The following is a 19,184-nucleotide window of genomic DNA, read 5'->3' on the forward strand; positions in this document are numbered from 1 at the left end:
CCTTGCCTCCCTCCCGCCAAACGACGAGTGCTCCTGCCCTCGCTCGCCCGCCGGGGCGCGGACAGGGATGCGGTCGGGGCGGCTCTGCCGTGGGGCTGCGGGCGGCAGGGCGGTTCTGCCTCGGCCCCGCAGCATCCTTGGGGGGCACCGCCTGGCCCGGCACTCGCTACCGCAGCTCGCTCAATAAACCACCCTCGGCCTTGCTGCGTCCACCCGCAACCCCCCCCCCCCCCCCCCAAGAGACTCCTTTGTGCGGGAGGCGGGGGGCGGCAGGGCCGTGCCCCGGGGGGCGGGCGGCCCGCGGCGGCGGCGGCCCGGGGGGGCGGGCGGGCGCGCCGGGGGAGGAGACAGGCGGGGAGGGCGGCACAAAAGGGGCTGCTGCAGCCCTGCCCGCTGCTGCCGGCGGGGCTCCGCTCGCCGCGGCTCTGCAGCGCAGCGCATCCTTTCCCGCGGCCGGGAGGAGGTGCCGGGCCGCTCCGCGGCGGAGAAGGAGAAGGCGGAGGAAGGCGGCGGGGGGCTGCGGGCTCCGGGCTCGCCTCTCGCCTCGCCGCGGCCGGCGCCGAGCCATGCCGGGGGGCGGCGGGTGGGCCGGGGGCGAGCGGCAGCCTCGCCCCGCCGGGGGCCCGGCGGGCACCGACACTGCGCCGGCCGGGGGTGAGTGAGCGAGCGGGGGGCGGCGGCGCAGGGGGCGGCGGCGGGGGGCAGCGCACACCCCCCGCCCCGCGGCGGAGGGCGCTCAGGGCAGCGGCGGCGAGACCCCCATCGGTCCGTTCTCCCCCCCCCCCCCGCCGCTGCTGCCGCCACCTGCAAGTTGCGCCTCGGCCCGGGGGTGCGGCGTCATCCCTTGCGAGCGCTGCTGGAGAGGCTTCCCCCGCCGAGCCCCCACCTTCCCGCTCCTTATTTATTTATATTAGTGCTATTTTTTTATTTCTCTTTCCCCCTCCCCACGCCCCCCCTATAATCCCGGCATCCCCTGCTAGGGAGCATCGGCTGTGGGGAGGAGGGAGGTGATGCTGCCAGCCCCCTGCCCGCCGCGGAGGGCTCGCCGAGGGTGGAGGCACCATCCCTCCGGCCGGGGCACTGCAGCGAAGGCCCATCTGCTGCCCGGGCTCGACTTGCGAGGAGGGCACGGGCTGGGGATGCGTGCCAAGCCTGCAGCAAGCGAGAAGGAGTAACAGGAGTGCGTGCGTGGGAGGGGAAACATCCATACAAATATATGTGTATCATCATCACCATACTTCCCCTCTGCCCTGCTCTGTCTCCATGTCTGATGACTACAGTCCCCCCATTGGGGGCTGGCTGCAAAGGGTTGTGGGCACCCAAGCTCTCCACGCTGGTGCAGGGCTCTCGTGTTGTCTGCGGGCTGGAAATAGCTGTATGTCCTGCTGGAGTGACACAAGCTGGTGTAGCTCAGTCCTTGCAAGAGTTTTGCACCTTGGGTGAGTGTGACAAGGTTGATGGGGAACACAGCATCTGCTGCAGCTCTAGACTTCCTCAGACAGCTCAGCAAGGGAGAGAGTGTGGTGCGGGATGGAGTGCCTCAGCCCATGGTTTTCCTGTGGGGATTTCCACAGACTGCGTTTCTGTGAGCCGTGCCTGGGTTGTGCGGGAACCGTGCCTGTTTCCCAGAACTGAAGCTGTGGTCTTGCACCTTTCCCTTCCACCCTAGGGCAGACCTTGAGTAAGGAGCTAGCCTGCCCTGTCTCCTGCACACAGCGTGGGTGCTGAGCACCTCCCTTCCCATAGAATGGCCCTCCAGTTAACTCCAGATCCCTCCCCTTGAGTGGGAAGTTCAAGCCCGTGAAAACACTTGGTGGCACCACTGCTAACAAATATGACTTGAGTCACCAGGAACCCCCAGCCTCTCTGCAAACTGAATTTCAAATTCCTGCCTACTGCTTATGTACCTCTCACAGTAGCAAGGTACAAATCAGCAGGAACTTTTCGCATCCCTTCCCCAAAGGATGTCTCTTGTGCCCTGTGGATCCTACATGCAGAAGTGGTGTTGAGTCCAGCTGGAGCCTGTGATTTTGGAAGCACTTGCAAGTTCCTGTAGCTGCAGCCTGGTCGCTGTCAGCTCCTCAAGGGAAGAACTGAAATCAAGCGGGACACTCAGAGAGCAGAGAGCCATCTCAGAGGGGAGGGAAAACTATGGGTGTTCCCACCTTGCAGCTAACTTTCAGTTTCCAAAGCCCCCCTAAACAGAGCTGTAGCATCTGTGCTTGTGATTCAGCCTCAGTGGTAGTGCTAGGAATGTGTCTTCCAAGCCGGAGTGGGAGAAGAGCAGTCCTTTGAGCTGTTCCTGGGGAGCTTCTAGCCTCCCTGTACCATTATAAAACAAGCATTGAATGAAAGCTATTGCATACTGTGGAAAAGAAATGAAGCTGTGACTCTCTTCTACTGCATGTCATAAAAGTCCCTTGAAGATTTATAGCTCCTCTGTGCCCTCAGGTAATTTTGCAGAAGTGGTAAAAAATCCACTGCAAGGTATAACATTCCCTCCCTGTGAGGAGTCTGCTATACCTGTGTAGCTTGTTTATTAATGCCCTGTATATGGAAATTATATCCTTAGGAGAGGGGAGGGGTTCTGGCTAGCTGCAGGTGTGTTTTCTTGCCCGGTTTCTAATTTGGTGGCCCAGCCGCTGTCTTTTGGTTAGCATACCTTTGGCTGTACATGCTGCTGAGGCTCATCTCCATCACATGGGCCTGGAAAGTGAGGGACTGTTTCCAAACTGGGTTCAGGGGCTGAGCTGCCACCTGCCTCCCTCCCTCCCTGCAAGCGCAGGTAAGGTTGAGAAAAGAGAGAGTTGCCTGTGTGGCACACAGAGGTTGCCTTAGCAGGGAGGGGTGGAAAATAGTGTGTGTATTTGCATGGATGTTTGCTTTGGTGGATGCTCACAACTGTAAACTTATCTGGAGTACTTGTGCCCAACATGAGATGGGGATAACTGGTCTGGAGGGTTGCTGGGACTGTGCTGTGATCACAGAGCCTGTTTAACCTCTGCCGGCTGCATGGCAGGCACAGATATGCTCGGTGTACTTGCCTGAGGAGCATACCTATGGGGTTTGTGTGCTCGTGTATGTGCCTTATGTTTACCTTTCTCCTCCTCCTCCCACGTGCAACTGGTTAAGTGCAGTGTGACACTGTGGCCTGCCAGCTTGGTGTAACACGCTTATTGCATGTTTTTAAGGCATGGTTGTGTGACAAACGTGGGTGGCTGTTTGCTGGGTGCACTTACCATGGAACACCTTCACTCTTACAGAGTTTATGCCTGCAGTAAGTGTGGAGCATATAAGCAATCATGGACATGGCAGTTGTTCAGGACAGTGCACGTAGATGTTGTGCACGCTCAGTGTGTGAAGGGCACCTTAGGACAGACAAGTTTCTTTCTCTGTCCCTCCCTTGCTTTGACCTGTCAGCAAGGAGAGAGAAACTCAGTCTCATGGCAGGGTTTATAGCTGAGTTTTCAGCTTGGTGTGCCTGAGCTTGAGAGTAGCATCTTTAAGGTACATCTGCTATCGTAAGTTCACACACATACACACACGGCCCCTGCATCAGATGATAAAAGTGGAGGAAGGATATGGGGGAATTTGATAACTGAATGATAGGGCAAGCTGGTCCAACATTCATTCCTAAATGCTGATTAGGTTTTAGGTGGGGTTAGTTGCTCTAAAATGAGCCCTTTGTACATTGTTGGAATCTGTGACCCAATCAGTGGGATGTAGCTGGAGGAGGTGGTGCTAATGAACACTGGTACAGCTGACAGTAACTCTGGCAGAGAGGAAGGCGGAGGGTGTACTGACTGGCACAAGAGATGTCTTCATGTCTTTAGGTCAGTGAAAGGTGCCTCAAGGGGCTGGTTCATGTTATCAGCCCTGACTATAGAAGCAGAAGAGTGTGGGTAGTTGTCCCCACCTGTTTTTTCCTACTGTCACCCGTCAGTTCTGCACAAAAGGTCAGGCTGCATTGTACTTGGCACAAAATGCCATCACGTCATCAGGACACTACAATGAAGCATTACAGTGGAATCTGAAGTTTGGGGAAGGTGGGTGTGTGGAACAGTGCAATGCAAGGGGGCGTAGAGGGGTGTCTGAGGAATGCCTACTGTTCCCCACCTTGGATGTTCTTGGAAAGGCAGTGATATATCTGCAGTGCACGTGTGGACTGTGCTGTTGGGTCAGTGATGCAGGCTGGCCTTGAGGAACTGTGACAGAGCTGCATGGAGAGACCAAGCCCAGAATTGTGGGCAGCTCTGGGTCAGGTTTGGGGTGCTTTGGTAGTCAGAGGAGTGGGTTGCAAGGTCAGGGCTGTGCAGGTTGGGGCTGTGCCACTGTAGCAGTGCTGTGTGAGATGCCAGGACCAGCTGCTTGTGCCAGGGGCCAGGGCAGAGTTACCCTGCTAGTGAGTTCCCCCTTCTCCTGGGGGATGCGAAGAGAGATGCCATTTGCTGGAGCAGTGGTGTAGGATGCAGAAGAGCACTCCATGCCTGCATTTGTGTGAAATGAACTCTGAAGGAAAGGCAGAAACATGATTTCTTTACCTTCTTTTTCTAACTTCTTTGCATTCCTTGCAGTGCAGACCCTTTACTTCCCCCAAGCTCTTCCTGAAGCACAACAGGTACCTCCTGCTCTTCAAACCTCTGAACACTTGTAGCAGGGTGGGTGTATTTTTGTGCTCAGAAACTTGCCTGGTAGAGGGGATAGGTGAAAGTGAGTGCGGCACTGCACTTTGAGCTTTCATCAGGCAGGCTGAGGGAAGAAGCAGCATGAAGGGAACTGCCTTACAAACAGCAAGGGCTTGTTCTAGAGGTGTGACTTAGGAAGTGTTTATTCCCTGCTTTAGGAGACCAAAAGTTACATGAGCTGCTTGCTGTGGGGTCCTTGGTCTCTCACACTGAGATAACACTTCCCCCCCGGCTGAATAGGCAGCTGGATGAGCTCAGTTAAGGTTCCCTATTTCCCCAGCCAGAAGAGTGCCCAGGTCTATGTCTAAACAGGCTTTTTCAAAAGGTTGGCCATGGCTGTGGGATATGACCAAACAGAGCTCTGCCAGCAGTCTTTTTCAGCCCATAATGCACAAGCTGTAAGCAGCAGGAGAGGTGAGGAGAGGTGAATGTGGCTGACCAGAGGAAGAAAGGCAGCGGGGGCATTTCCTCTTTCTGGGGATCATTGGTGTCTCATGTTTTATGACAGGGTTTTTCTCCAAGAACCTCGAAGCAACCCATTAAGCTGCTTTTAATTAGGCAAGCCCTTGAAGTAGAAAAGTTTCTCATATTTCCCATACAGGGAAACTGAGGCATGGAGCAAGGCTGTGCCTTGCCCAGTGGTAAATGCAAGGGCTCGTCAGGAGAGCAGCAACTGGGGTGCAATGCTTCCCCAACTTGCTTTGCTGTTGCCTGTCTTGGGAACCCTGGAGAACAGCTAGGTGTGTGTGCTGAGCTAGGGGTTACCGATAACTTTCAAGTCACTGCTTGGATCCTGCAGCCCTTTTCTCCATAGACATCACCTCCTCCTTGATCTGCTGCCTAATCTATAATCCCAGTTCCCTGCTGTCTATTCCTTGGAGCATCGTTTTCCCCTCTGTGTGTAAATCCATACAGTTTGGGCTAGGGCTATTGAGCAGAATCAAAGTCCATGATCTCTTTAAGCTTTGGGGTAATTTTTATCTTAGGTTGTTGCTGCATGTGTCTTGCATGATAGCAAAGCTGCAGCAAGCAGATTTCAAGCATACCTGAAAGACTAATGCAAATCAGACCTGCTGCATAGCGGCTTTGCAACTGTGAAACCTGTGATCTAAGCACAGGTATCTGCTGTGCTGACTTTATCTGTGTTAGGATCCCCTGTTTTGGCATGCGGATACTGGAACTGAGCAGAAAGGAGAGAGACAGCATGGCAAAGAGACGTGAAAGGGAGTCTCTCTCCTAGATGCTGAGCCCTTTAAGAAAGAAGGGGAAGGTAAGCTAGAGCCCTGAGATTTTAAGCTGGTTGTGCTGAAGCTGAAGAGAGGGCTACAGTAGTGCTTTTAGTTCCTCTTTCCTCTGGCACAAATGCCTCTAGCTGGATAGCAGGGAAAAAGAGGAGGATGGAGGCCTGTGCAGACTGAGCATGTTGGGCACGGACAGATCTTGGAGGCTGCAGCAGCCAGGAAAGGTAGGGTTTTGGAAGAAAGCCTGTGTAAGGGCTGAGAGTGGATTGTGCTTGCTGTGTGAGGAAGTCGCGTTTTTCTGGAGCTTGTAGTGTGAGGGCTGGCTCTGAGGCAGAGCAAAGGGCAGGGCAAACAAGGAGAGCGGTGCCCTGGAGTGATCGGCGTGAGCTGCCCGCTGTTGCTTAATGACTCCATTTCCAAGGCAAACCTCGGTAGCCCTGATGTTCAGGGAGGCAATATCTCCCGAAAGCAGAGGAGTGGGGCAGAAAAACAGACTGTGATTCTCTCTGTTTTCAGCTCAGCCTTCCCCATACATTGTGCTAGCAAAACTGTTCCTTCTTTACTGCCTCCAGGACTGCCCCAGCAGTCCTGTCCTCCCCACCTTGCTCTGCGAGTGCTGGCCAGCTAACCCAATTGGTGGAGGCAAGACCAACCCAGCAGCCTTGCTTGAAAGGGACATAATTTTCTGCATTTTCTCCTAGGGCCGTGTGAGGCCTCTGGAGAAGAAGTGGATTAAAGGAATTGCTGTTTTCCCATCAGCCCTGTGTCCCCAAATACCTCCTGTCGTGCTGTTGTTCCGTGCGGGCCTGGCTGTGAGCAAGTGGCCATTGTGCTCTCGGATATTGGCACAGAGCCTCTGTGGCCTCAGAATCCCCATCTAGCAGCAACTTTTGGAGGAAAGGGTTGACCACACCTGCATTCAGCTTGGCCAGGGGGACGATGGGATTGCTTTTGCATAATTTAGCAGTCTCTTGAATTATTTATAGTGCAGTTGTGCTCTGGAACAGAGTCTTCTCGCTTCCCGTGAGCGCCTGGGGGGGAGGGAAAGGGAGTTCGTCAGGCATCCAGAGTCTATCACTTAGTGATGAGGAAGTGCTGTGGGTTTCCTTTCTGCCATGTTTTTTCACATGTGCCTCTGTGCAGCTGAACTGCCCTGAAAATCCCGTTCTGGTTTCTGCATCACTCAGGTGTGTGATACTGCTGAGCATCTTCATGGCTTGGGACTGTGCGAGATGTTCCTGAGTTCAGAGCCTTGTCTTTCCAGCAAGACTGTTGAGCTGGAGACAATGAATCTTGTGCTTGGATTTAGTCCCTCACTCAATTACTGTGCTGTTCTGTGGATCTGGGGCAGGGATCTTCGGGACTGTTCTCTGAAATATTCAGATGCTTGAAAGCATTTTTTTTCTTTTGAAGGCCCATCTTGTCTTGCCAAAGTGCTTTTTAGATTTGGTATGCCATGGTCCGTTGAACTTTACAAGAGATCATCAGAACCTGAGCATTTGATAGATCAGGTGGTTGAGCAGCAAACTGTGCAGCTGCAATTCCCATCACTTCTCAGTGATTAAACCCTGAAGAGAAACCGACTGAGGACAGAGGGAGACTGGGGCAGTTTGTTAAGGCTCTTGCAGCAGCAGAGCATCATGGAGATGAACTGGGTGGGCTGACTACCCACCCCAGCTATGTATGAGCTTAATGCTCTTTGTCCCTCTGCCTCACTCTGGCAGGTTGCTGTACCATTCAGATGGGCTGTCCCACTCTTGCCCTGCTTGTCCTGTTGATTTCAGCATGACCACAGCTCCCCTACCCGCACTGCACATCTTTCTTGTTCGTTACTGATTTTCATGGTGTGCTTACACATCAGTTTTGTCTTTCTCCTTTCCTTCCTTTTTGACCTGTCTGTGGCAGCTGACTTCTCAGAAACACAGTTCAATATAAATGTTTGTGTTACTGAAGACCTGAAAGGGGAGGAAAAGGGCTGAGGGTGGAGAAGGAAAGAAACTTGGCCTGTAATCAAGTGATTGTGGCAGTAAACTGCTCTGTCTGCTGTACAGTTGAGCAGAAATACTCAGCTTCCCTGTTTTTAACTGCACAGTGTGTTTGTGGCTTCTGCATTTGGGGAAGAGCTGGCCAGGCAAATACTAGTTGTTCCCTGGACAAGCTGCCCTGTCCTGGTTCTCAGATTCTGCAGCATGAAACAAAGCCCATTCTTTCATCGAATGTTTTACCTCTTGTCAGGGACATTGGCAATTTGGCTAAATGCAAAATTTCTCCTCATCCTTCTCAAGAAATAAGGCAATCTAAGGGAAGAATGTGAAGACAAATGGTCCCCAAATCTATGTAATATCCAGGATGCCATGTGATTTCACTGATGAAGACTAGCTTTCTCCCTCTTTTCCCTTAGACCTGCTCCCAGTCCTTTCCGCTTGATTTAATCTGGAGATCGAGGTACTGCTTTGCTTAATGAAAGGGAATGTTTGTGCAGAAGTAGTAAACATATTGTTGAGACCCAGGCCTGCTGCACTGTCTGTAAACAAGATCCAGTCGTCTGTGGGAGGCAGAAGAGAGATTTATGTGACCCTGAGTTAAGTGCATTAGGAGGCTTTTGATTTCATTCTGGGAAACTGCCCCTTTCCGTGGTACCATATGCCTGTTACCGGCACAGAGCCGTTACTGCAGAATTGATTTGTGTGGATTTAATCCGAGGGGCTGTGATGCTGCAGTCAGAAGGATAGCATAAGCAGGGGGTTGCCTCTGCAAGCCAGAGCCTGAGGTGCTCTGCAGAGCCCCTGAGCTCATACCCTTTGTCCACCCCAGAGGTGGGAGTCTGGGCTGACTTACTCCTGCCCCAGGGCAAGATATTGAAGAGCTCTCTGCCTATCAGCACTTTCTTTACCAAAATAATAACAAAATGAAGTGGCAGCGGGGGATCCAGGCAGCACTGTGTTGAGGTCTTGCCTAAGTCTTGAAAGAGGAAATGAAGAACAAAGGCAGAAGAGACAAATAAATAAGGGTCTGTTCATGGTCCAAGAAAAATTCCCATGGGCTTGTGTAACATTCTTGGGAAGATGTGACGCTCCCTGGGCTGGAGTTAGTTTTTGAGAAATGAAAGGAAAGGGGGGAAAAAGGCGAGAGAATTGAGGGGGGGGGTTGGGGAAGGGGAGGAGAGAAGGAGAGAGAGACACCCTGGAGAAGCCTCTCAGCATGGCGTCAGGTTTCTCTGGCTGTTCCTGGTGAAGAGGGGTTAATGCTCTTTGCATGGGATTGGCTGGTCACCAGACATTCAGAGAAGAGGGGGATTCGGGGGCTGCCAAGTGGGACCCCTGTGGCCTGAAAGAAGGGGAGGAGGGGGAGGAAGAGGCTGAGAATGCTCTTCCGAACAGTAATAGATCAGCTACTGTGGGAAAGTGAGCACACTGCCAAACCCCAAGTAGTTGGTGATGGATGGGGGAGGAAAGAGGGTGGGGATGGAGGGCCGGCTCTTCTCCGTGGCCACTAGGATCTTGCTGCTATTCCATGGCCTCTCTTTATTTATTGTCTTCTAAGGTTTTGATCTGTCTTGGAGAGCTTTTATCCTGGGGATGCACAAACAACTGCCACCCACTTCAAAAATAGCTGAAGGCAACGTGGTTTCTGCCTGCGTGGGTCTGTGCACTTTACCCATCACCATGGCATCATGTGCTTCTTGCCTTCTTCCTCCTTCAGCTGCCTTGCTCTGGGCCCACAGGGCACCTGCCTCACCTTCCTCTGGTCTGTTCAACTCGCATCTCCCTGTTGCTTGGGCTGTTACACAGTCCCCAGGGACTCTCCTGCTTTCTTTTGTACAGGGTTTATGTGACATTCCCTGGCCTGTCTGCCACACTGTCTTCATCCATGAACCCTCAGCTCTGAGCATAATCTGGACTGTTCACCTTGGAGCTATTCTCAGGATTTGTGACTTGTACTCCACTTGCTTGGCATGCATGGAGTGCCTGCCAGGATCTGCACTGAAAGCAGTTACCTGCTGCTGGTTCTTCTCCAGTTCCCTCCTTGAGATGTGCTCCTTCCCTGATGCTGCTGGGAGGAATTAGTGAGCTCATGGTGTTTGAATGGGGGCCTTGTTGGAGATCTAGTTAGATGAACAGTATCTAAAGTTCTGTAATTTTGACTGTCTGAGGATGTATCTACTTGATACCACGGTTTTTATGAGAAGCAAACTGGTGAAATAATTTAGAAAGTTTATGCTGGTCAGCTGCTTCTTCCCATGCCTAGGCGTTTTCTTGAAGTTTATTTTTAACCCAGTTAGATCTGCTGCTGATTTGGCTGTAAAAGCAGACTTCCATATGATTGACGACTTGAATTCATATAACTGACAACTGAGGGATGGGTGAGCTGTGAAGGTGGTGAGTGAGGGGAGAGAACCTCTGAAAAAACATCCTGTGTTGCCGCATGCCTCGCTTGTGGTGTCTGAAAGCATGATTTTCTTTTATCCTGGGACAACCTGTTTTTGTCCTGTCCATCTCTGCAAGGCACAAAGACTAGCTGGGAGGTCTCGCATACTTCTTTGATTACCCCATGGCCTGTCTGAGGACATAAGTTGCTTTTGTGTGCAGTTCTGTCCCTTTTTTCTTTCCTTTTCTTCATGATGGAGTATTCCTCCCTTGTAAGATACCACAATTAATAAGCAAAAAAATCTAGCCAACTTGGTTTTGCGCTGCTGTGACCACTGTGCTCTGGGAGCAGGGAGCAGAAGCAATACTGCGTTTGGCTGGGAGAGGGGCCTCACATCCTTGGTGCGTGTGTGCACTGCTGAGTGCAATCAGCAAAGCCTCAGCTCACCCTCTGATGTCCTGAGAGACCCAACCGTGGAGCCAAGTGGTGATGCAATCTCCAGGGCCATCACAGCAGACTTTGTGGAACCAGATGTTTTGAGGAGGCAGTAAGCAGGGTTGAGGAAGAGTCCTTCCAGGATATCAAGCGTAAGTGAAGGAGAGAGGTGCTGCTTCTCCTTTAGCAGAAAGAGCACTTAGACTAGTGGTGCTAAGAAATGAAAACTGGCTTCTGAGAGTATATGAAGGATTAGAGTGTGCAGAGGCATCTCTGAAGCCATGAAAATTCCTATGGTGAGACTGGATTTAGCTGGAGAGAGGGGATTAGCTACAAGGGAGCCCAGTACAGCTGAAGGATACTGAGAAGAATATTTGACAGATTCCAGTGGAGTTGGAAATCCAGCTTAGTTTTCCTTAGTATGCAGTACTGCACCCTTGTGATGTCCAAGTACTTCTTGGATAAAATTAAATTGGTGTCTTGTAGGCCATTACTGGATTTCACTAGTGTTTTCTAGTCTTCTCTGAGAAGATCTTCTTTTAAACTGGGGGTTGGAGAATTATATAATTATGCTGCTATTAGTTTTATGGTAGCTACGGTAAGAACAGTCTGTTCGAGTGGAGGGTTTTATAATGGACTCTGAAGGTGTTCGGATGCTGGTCTATTCTGCTGATTTCTGGAAGATCAGTCTTGAGCCAAAGTCTTGTCAGTAAAGACCACTTTATCTCCAGGTCCTGCGTGTTCTGTGGAGAGGGTTAAGAGCTGCTTTGTCCCACAGCGTGCAGCTGCCTTGCTGAGACTGGAGATGTGGCATCTAAAATAACCAAATAACTAAATATCAGGACAAGACACTTGAGAGAACAGTTGAAACAATGAAAGCCCATGGAAAGTGTGGAGTCCAAAGGTACTGTGCTTCTAGAGTTGAAGAGGTGAGCAGCCACAGACTGGAGGCTTTGTGTTGCATCCATCTTAGTTTCTGTACGCAGCAGATGGTAGCAGCTGGTGTGGAGCACTTGGGTTTCCTAGAAGAATGTGTAGAAGAGACATCTGATTTGTTTGTTTTTTGGCCATAGATGTTGCTGGTCTGTTGAGACCTAGCAAGGTCTTGTGGTTGACTTTTACATAATGTGTCTGCCTTCCCTGGGAAGGGGAAGGCAATGCCTTTGTTTGCACTGTGTTTTCAGCCTTCCCTGGCCAACCTCACCTTAGTCTTGTGTAGATGCGCCCTTTAGCTGTCTTTTTTTTTTTTTTCTTCTTCAATCGAGTTTTCTTCCTGGCTTGATGAGACCTACTAATGGTGTGTGGATGGCAGCTCTGGGAATTATGGTGGCACCCTGTTGAGTGGTCACCTTATATCTCCGCTCACCTCCCTGTGGAAATGGAGGGAAGGTGCTCACTACAGAGCCTCACTCTGCCTTAGTTGCTAAGTAAGGTCAGGCTGTGTTGGATGGCTTGCTCCAGCTGTTTGGGCTGTCAGCAAGTCAGTGGCACCTTGTGGTCAGTTGTCTCAAAGCTACAAAGGAAATACAGAGCACGAGGTATTGGTGTTTTGCATTAGTGCTGTGGGCAGCAGCTCTTGGTGAAGGTCACGGGAGAATGTTGTATCCCGTCCTTGAAACGTGAAGGGAAGCCGATATGGACCTGCTTACATTCAAACCACCTTGTGCTGTGACTCTGCCAGAACTTCTTGCTAACGTCCTCATAGCTTGCTGTCCCTGAAAACACCATGAGAGAAGTGCTGAGCCCTAGCTACCTTCTGGTACATCTTGCTCCTTTACGCTTTTTCTGCTGTTCAGCTTTGTATGATAATCTTCTCTTCCTACCATTAAGCAAAGCACAGTCCTGCTGTCCCTGAGCTTGCTTTGGTCATAGACAAATACAAGTTTTATAGTTTCTCCTTCAGTGAGTGTTTGCAGAACAAAAGTAACTTGATATTTTAAGAGCGTTTAGAGTACTGTGGCTCTGATGCCTGTTGAGATTTCTGTTCCCTGGGGATGGCAGATAGTGCTTCAGAAATGCAGAGCCTATCCCATTTGTCTCTAGCTGGAGAAAGCTGGGCCCTTGCTATGGAGGATGGAAGTCATACTGGATTTTAATCTGCCATGTGAAAGCAATTCACATTTGTGAATTGAGAGCTTTGTGTTGAAGTGTCTGAGTGATGGGCAAATATGTTACTGCATGGGTGTTATGGGATAACTTTAGGCTGAGGAGATGAGCATTTTGGTATTGGGGAAAAACAGAAGCTTCTGCTCTGATTTGTTCTCCACAGGAGCTGTGGAGAAGTCTAAGGAGTCTTGCATTCCATGCCCTAATGAGATGGAGTGTGGCATAGCATGCATCCAGCAGCTTGTTAGTGGCCTCTTGCCAGTGTTCTCCAGAAGAGAGCATTAGGACTGGTGAGCTGCCAGTACTTACCGGTGCATATCTTTCTCTCTGGCTTCCTGAAAAATAAGTATATGATTTCAGGATGGTATAAATCAGCCGGTCACTTGATAAAATGGCAAAGTAAAATGCTAACAGGTGCCTGGGGATAACTCATGTGCGTACGACCTCTAGCTTTCCTCCTTCTCTGAAAGCCCTTCACCTGCATGGTAGACACAGAACTTTAAACACGGAAATATCAAAGGGATCCCTTACAAAAAGAAGCTTTCAGCTTGTCTTGCCAGGACTGAGTGTTGCTGAAGCAGTTTGTGTTTCTTAAAGAAAGAGCTTTGTCTTAATAGAGCTGACTGTCCATACTCCTGGCTTTTTCTTCTACTTGAACATTAAAGCTTTTCTTATACTGCTGTTTTTAACCTGACAGCAACTTGATCACTCTCCTGGAGATCAAGTTGACTTTTTTTCCCTCTCCTCACTCAAAATTGTCTTGCTGTTTTCTGTGTTCCTGGTAACTGATGGCTGCTTTGTGTTAGAGCAGCTGGGCTCCTTTATGACAAACTGAGATGTCTCTCTGACTGGTACCTCCTTTCTCATTTCCACCACATGTAAATGTTTTGGTGAGGGGGAGTAATAACAGTTTCTCTGCTGGCCTTTGTCTCCAACTAGCTACCACTCAGACACATCTTTCATTGCAGGGCTGATCAGAAGATATGGGAAGGGATACGTGACTGATGTTATTTAGTTTCTTGACTCATGTAAGGGTGCGCGAGTGTTCTCCACTCCCTGGCAGAGGAATCCCTGGCATGTGAGAATGAAGGTGGTTCCCAGGGATGAGATTTTGAAGAGGACACACCTTGCTTCTTTGCTTCCCCCCCTTTTAGGAGGGGATAGGAAATATGTTCATGCTCCCACTCGAGCAGTGGAAATGGCCTCCTGGGACATGTCAGCAGTGGAACAGCAGAGGGTACTGCAGGGTCAGCTTGCTTTGGCAGAGCTGCAGGGGCTGTGCACACCAGCCTGGCTCTCCCAGGCAGAGGTGGCAATAGCGGGGGAGGCAGCACAGCTGTGCCCAGGGCTCATTGTGCCACTGGGTGAAGAGCTGCAGAGCCGTGTGCTGAGCCTGACAGATACTGATGTATGCAAATGTCAAGTGAGGAAAATGCTTTGCTTCCTAAAACCGTGTGTCCTGCTATGTTGACACGGTGCACTACGTCTCAGAAAATGGAGCAGTTTGTTGAATGTCAAGAGTTATGGCTTTTTGTCTGGGAGTTTACTGTGGCACGCAGAGCATTACAGCCATCTGAGAAAATGATGTGCCTTATGCAATTCCTTCAGCGCCTGCCCTCAGTCCTGGGCTGGCCCAGAGGAAGCTGGCTGCCCTGCATTTGTGCGTCCTGTAGGAACTGGAGCGAAACCAGCGTTACCTGGCAGCCATTGGGATTACCATATTGGAGCAGGTCAGCCATTTATCTTGCCTAGGTTTCAGCAACCTGATGTCTGGAAGTAGTGCCTTGGAGAAGGCACAGGACACCTGACTGGAGAAAGCTGTACTCATTTACCAGTGGCGGACACTTTCTCCTGACAGCCAGTCACGGCTAATTTAGTATTTTTGGCTTCTAGTGCCCTTCTCTTCCCCACACTTCAACACACAGAGCAAAAGCTGGTGACATGCAAGGGAAAGGCACTGAATACTCCTCTATCTTCCAAGTGATCTTGCTGCTTCTGTGAGACATTAGTAGAGACTTCAGGAAAAAAAAAATCCTGGACATGAGATGCTCTTGGGGTTTTCTGCAGCCCCTTATTTTTCTCCCATGAAGCTTGACAGCAAGCCCCAAGATGATTCTTTATGGCTTTTGACTGGAGAATATCCAGCCCCTTCATGGCTGGATCACCACAAAGGTGTGACCTCCCACCAGGTGGGTCATGACCAGGTGTGTGAGGTCAGGCTGTGGAGCTGTGTTGGGTGGGTGCAGGTGAGGCTCTGCCCTGGTGCAGCCCCCTGAGGAGAGCCACCATTTCCTCCCTACCCACCTGTCTGACAAGATGGTCTCCCGGGGGTACACAGAGCCAGCACCCTGCCCTGCCACTGACCTATGCTGTGTCAAACTATATCAAACCCAGTACTAAACATTAAACAATAGATTTAAGCTGTCTCTTTTTTCCTTGTTTATTTTTCTTTTCATTTTTAACTCTCCCATGGCCATGCTGTAACTTTACCACCAGCTTCAGGCTTGCAGTCCTTCTGTCAGAACTTGAGGTGGGACTCCTTGCCCTGCCACCCGAGTGCCAGGGACAATGTCAGTGGATGGTTGCTCTCACTAAAAACACGACTGCAAAGTGTCCAGAAATGCTTGTCGCTGAGCTGTGAGGTACAACTGTGGACAACCCCTCTACCCCTCTGTCAGAGCCATCTGTGGAGAGCCAGATGCCTTCCTTTGGGTGGTTCCTGTTTGTCTAAATGCTTTATGGCTTTTCACGTTAGTATTAAATTCCCCTCAGGTTAATCAGTAAACGTGCTCTGTGTCTTATTTAATACCCTCTGAAGCGATGGGAGCAGGCTGGGTGCTTCTTCCCTCTGCTCCCACAACCTGCCCATGTGCCAGCCTTGAGGAGCCCTTGGGCAGGGGAGCAGCCTGTGGGGCTGGGGGTGTGGGGCAGCTCCCCTGTGGCTCCCAGAAGCAGGGACTACCTCCTAGGAAGGCATTGCTGGCACCATTATGTGCCATGTGGAAGCTTTATAGGTGTGGTGCCTCTCAGGAACTTTGGCCCTAGAAAGGGAAACTGCTGGGGGCCAGAGAGCCACCATAGGGAGGAGCATGTTGTGGAGGGAGCAAAGTGGTACATGTTGTGTACATGGGGATCTCTGCCTCTGCCTGTCACTGCAGGGAGGGTTTCGTGCTCCAGTGAGCAAAGGACAGCCTGTAGATTGCAAAGGGCTCTTGGATGATCTTGCCATGCCTAGCTTCGCCCCAGGTTTCCTTTCCCTAAACAGCATATGGTGAGCACCTTTTCTCCTTTTTCCTTGGTGGAGCATTGTGTGAGATTAGATTTTTTTAATCTTATTTTTTTTATTTTTGTCCTTTTTCTGGATTGTAGTCTTCAATTGCTTCTCTGCCTGACAGCAGCTCTGCGTTCCTTGCCTGGGCTGGAGGTGGGGAGGTAGTGTAAGGAAGGATGAAGGCAATATTTTGTGGCGTTTGGAGGGAAGGATTATGCACTGCTGGCTTCTTCCTGGCCTGACACAAATCCATCATGATGGTACAGTAGTACCAGCAAAGACAGTGAGGTGTTTATTTTAGTCACCTTGAATCCAGATGCAAAAAAACCTCAGCATTTGGTGCACAGAAAATGAAAGGCAAAGGGCAACATTTGGAGATATAGAGGACTTGAGAAGGACGGTAGAAGAGTTAATGTGAGAGGATCTTAAACTTTTATTTTTGTTTTCCAATTCCCCATGTGAACTTGGGTAGCATTTCCTAGGAACAAGGGTGGGTTTTTAGGGCGTGTGTTGAGCAAACACTGAGAAAATCTGGGGAGCGTAGGCTGCCTCTGGCAGTCTGACTTAATGGTCTCGGTCCTTTAGAACTGCCTCTCTTATACTGGTCATGTTTCAACCATGCCCCCCCCCCCCCACACACTCTCACCCTTCCTCCTCTCTCTCCATTTTCCCCCAACCCTCTGGTGATGCACAGTCTGAGGAGGTCTATGTTCATTTTGTTTCTGTCATTGAATAGGGGACAAATCTGCCAAGTGCAGTGAGTTCACTGGATCATGAATTCCTGTTACTCTGCATTTCCTGTCTTTCTACCCCATTGCCAGTGCCTTTCTTGTTTCAGTGGATTTATGAGACTGTGACTGATCTAGCAGAGGTTCAGCTTGGTGTAATATAGCTGAGGCAAAAGACCCACTGAAGATGGCAGGGGGTGGGGGGAGTAGTTCCTGGATTCAAGTATCTGAAGATGCATGCTGAATTTGGACCAGCTTTCTGCCATCCCCAACCTGTTTTTCTAACGATGGCACTTCAGTAACTATTGAATGTGACTTTCCTTTTCATGGCTCTTCCACAGGATGAAGATGAGACGCCATAAGCTCTTTCTGACTCTCTGCATGGCTGGTCTCTGCCTCATCTCCTTCTTGCACTTCCTCAAGGCCCTTTCCTATGTCACCTTCCCCAGGGAGCTGGCTTCGCTTAGTCCCAATCTCGTCTCCAGCTTCTTCTGGAACAATGCCCCTGTCACACCTCAGGTCAGCCCTGAGCCAGGGGGTGCAGAGTTCCTCCGCACACCCTTGTACTCTCACTCCCCCTTGCTCCAGCCCCTGCCTCCCAGCAGAGCCAGCGAAGAGCTGCACAAAGTTGAGTTCGTGCTGCCAGAAGACACAACAGAATACTTTGTCCGTACCAAAGCTGGTGGCATTTGCTTTAAACCAGGCACCAAGGTGTTGGAGAAACCACCCGTGGGAGGTCGGCTGGAGGAGCGAGCGGATGGCGCGGCCTCGGGGCGGCCGGTTCGCAAGCCACTGAGCACCAGCGGAGCCAAGCGGCGCAAGTGGGTGGAGTGCATGTGCTTGCCGGGCTGGCACGGCCCCAGCTGCGGCGTCCCCACTGTGGTCCAGTACTCCAACCTGCCCACCAAGGACCGCCTCGTGCCTCGGGAGATCCCCCGGCGGGTCATCAACGCTATCAACGTCAACCACGAGTTTGACCTGCTGGACGTCCGCTTCCACGAGCTGGGTGACGTGGTGGATGCTTTCGTGGTGTGTGAGTCAAACTTCACAGCCTATGGAGAGCCACGGCCCCTCAAGTTCCGTGAGATGCTCCTCAACGGCTCCTTTGACTACATCCGCCACAAGGTGCTCTATGTCTTTCTGGACCACTTTCCCCCCGGCGGCCGCCAGGACGGCTGGATTGCTGACGACTACCTACGTACCTTTCTCACCCGGGATGGCGTCTCTCGCCTCCACAACCTGCGCCCGGATGACGTCTTCATCATTGATGATGCTGATGAGATCCCGGCCCGTGATGGCGTGCTCTTCCTCAAGCTCTATGACGGCTGGACAGAGCCCTTCGCCTTTCACATGCGCAAGTCACTCTATGGCTTCTTCTGGAAGCAGCCAGGCACCTTGGAGGTGGTCTCAGGCTGCACCATGGGGATGCTCCAGGCTGTCTATGCTACTGACGGGATACGATTGCGACGCCGTGAGTACTACACCATGCCTGGTTTTCGGCAGTATGAGAACAGCACAGGACATATCCTGGTGCAGTGGTCGCTGGGCAGCCCCCTCCACTTTGCTGGCTGGCACTGCTCCTGGTGTTTCACCCCTGAGGGGATCTACTTCAAACTGGTGTCAGCCCAGAATGGGGACTTCCCCCGCTGGGGTGACTATGAGGATAAACGAGACCTCAATTATATCCGGGAGCTGATCCGGACTGGTGGCTGGTTTGATGGTACTACGCAGGAGTATCCCCCTGCTGACCCCAAGGAGCAGATGTACGCTCCCAAGTACCTGCTGAAGAACTACCAGCGGTTCCGCTACTTGTTGGAGAACCCCTACCAAAAAGCAGAGGGTGCTGGGTGAGGCCACGAGGCTCAGGCTCATGTGGGAATTCAGAACTTCACAATAAAGGGAAAGAGTCAGGTGTTTTCGTCTGTTCCTTTTCTTTTTTTTGTTTCCTTTGTTTATGGGCAGGGTGTGCCATTTCTCTGGGGTCTCTGCCCTCCCTCCCTCCTTCTTCTTTTTCCCTTCATCCCAGGGTGATGCCTGGGAACCTGAATTCCTCAGTCACATGGGCAGGAGGAGGAGAGATGTTGGGGACCTACTCTGATAGTAGCATAAAGACTTTATTGCATCCTCCAAACCTCTCCTGCTACCTGGAGAGAATCTCTGCAGCCAGCTGGCAGATTTTCCTCCAGGAGAGGCTGGGAGGGTACTGTGGGGAGAGTGGGCAACTGTTCCCATCCACCCTCATCCTTCATGGATTGGAGCAAGCACAGATGCAAGCCTGGGCTATTCAGTGAGCGTGTGAGTCAGCAGACACAAACTGATGCAAGTGGCCATGTCTGATGTGTGTCACTAG

The 19,184-nt window shown here is 51.3% G+C and overlaps 1 protein-coding gene across 2 annotated transcripts; it reads left to right on the top strand.

Moving 5' to 3' along the window:
- The first annotated feature begins 383 nt into the window (after positions 1-383).
- On the top strand, positions 384-18,721 carry MGAT3 (beta-1,4-mannosyl-glycoprotein 4-beta-N-acetylglucosaminyltransferase). Of its 2 annotated transcripts, none has more exons than XM_064655133.1 (2): positions 384-654; positions 17,176-18,721. In XM_064655133.1, exon 2 carries the CDS (start codon positions 17,177-17,179, stop codon positions 18,683-18,685), a length of 1,509 nt encoding a protein of 502 aa, XP_064511203.1. In that variant the 5' UTR covers positions 384-654; position 17,176; the 3' UTR covers positions 18,686-18,721. The 2 variants fall into 2 exon arrangements, with proteins under 2 accessions (XP_064511203.1, XP_064511202.1); XM_064655132.1 differs by lacking the exon at positions 384-654 and adding an exon at positions 14,443-16,106.
- The last annotated feature ends 463 nt before the right edge of the window (positions 18,722-19,184 follow it).

Source organism: Pseudopipra pipra, chromosome 5, assembly GCF_036250125.1.
Source record: "Pseudopipra pipra isolate bDixPip1 chromosome 5, bDixPip1.hap1, whole genome shotgun sequence".
NCBI classification, from domain to species: Eukaryota; Metazoa; Chordata; class Aves; order Passeriformes; family Pipridae; genus Pseudopipra; species Pseudopipra pipra.

Bases quoted from the DNA above. Each gene is read 5' to 3' on its own strand.
- MGAT3 (XM_064655132.1), top strand. From the start codon at position 15,925: ATGTTGTGGAGGGAGCAAAGTGGTACATGTTGTGTACATGGGGATCTC. The intron at 16,107-17,175 runs GTGAGCACCTTT...GCTCTTCCACAG, and splicing joins CTTTCCCTAAACAGCATATG to GATGAAGATGAGACGCCATA.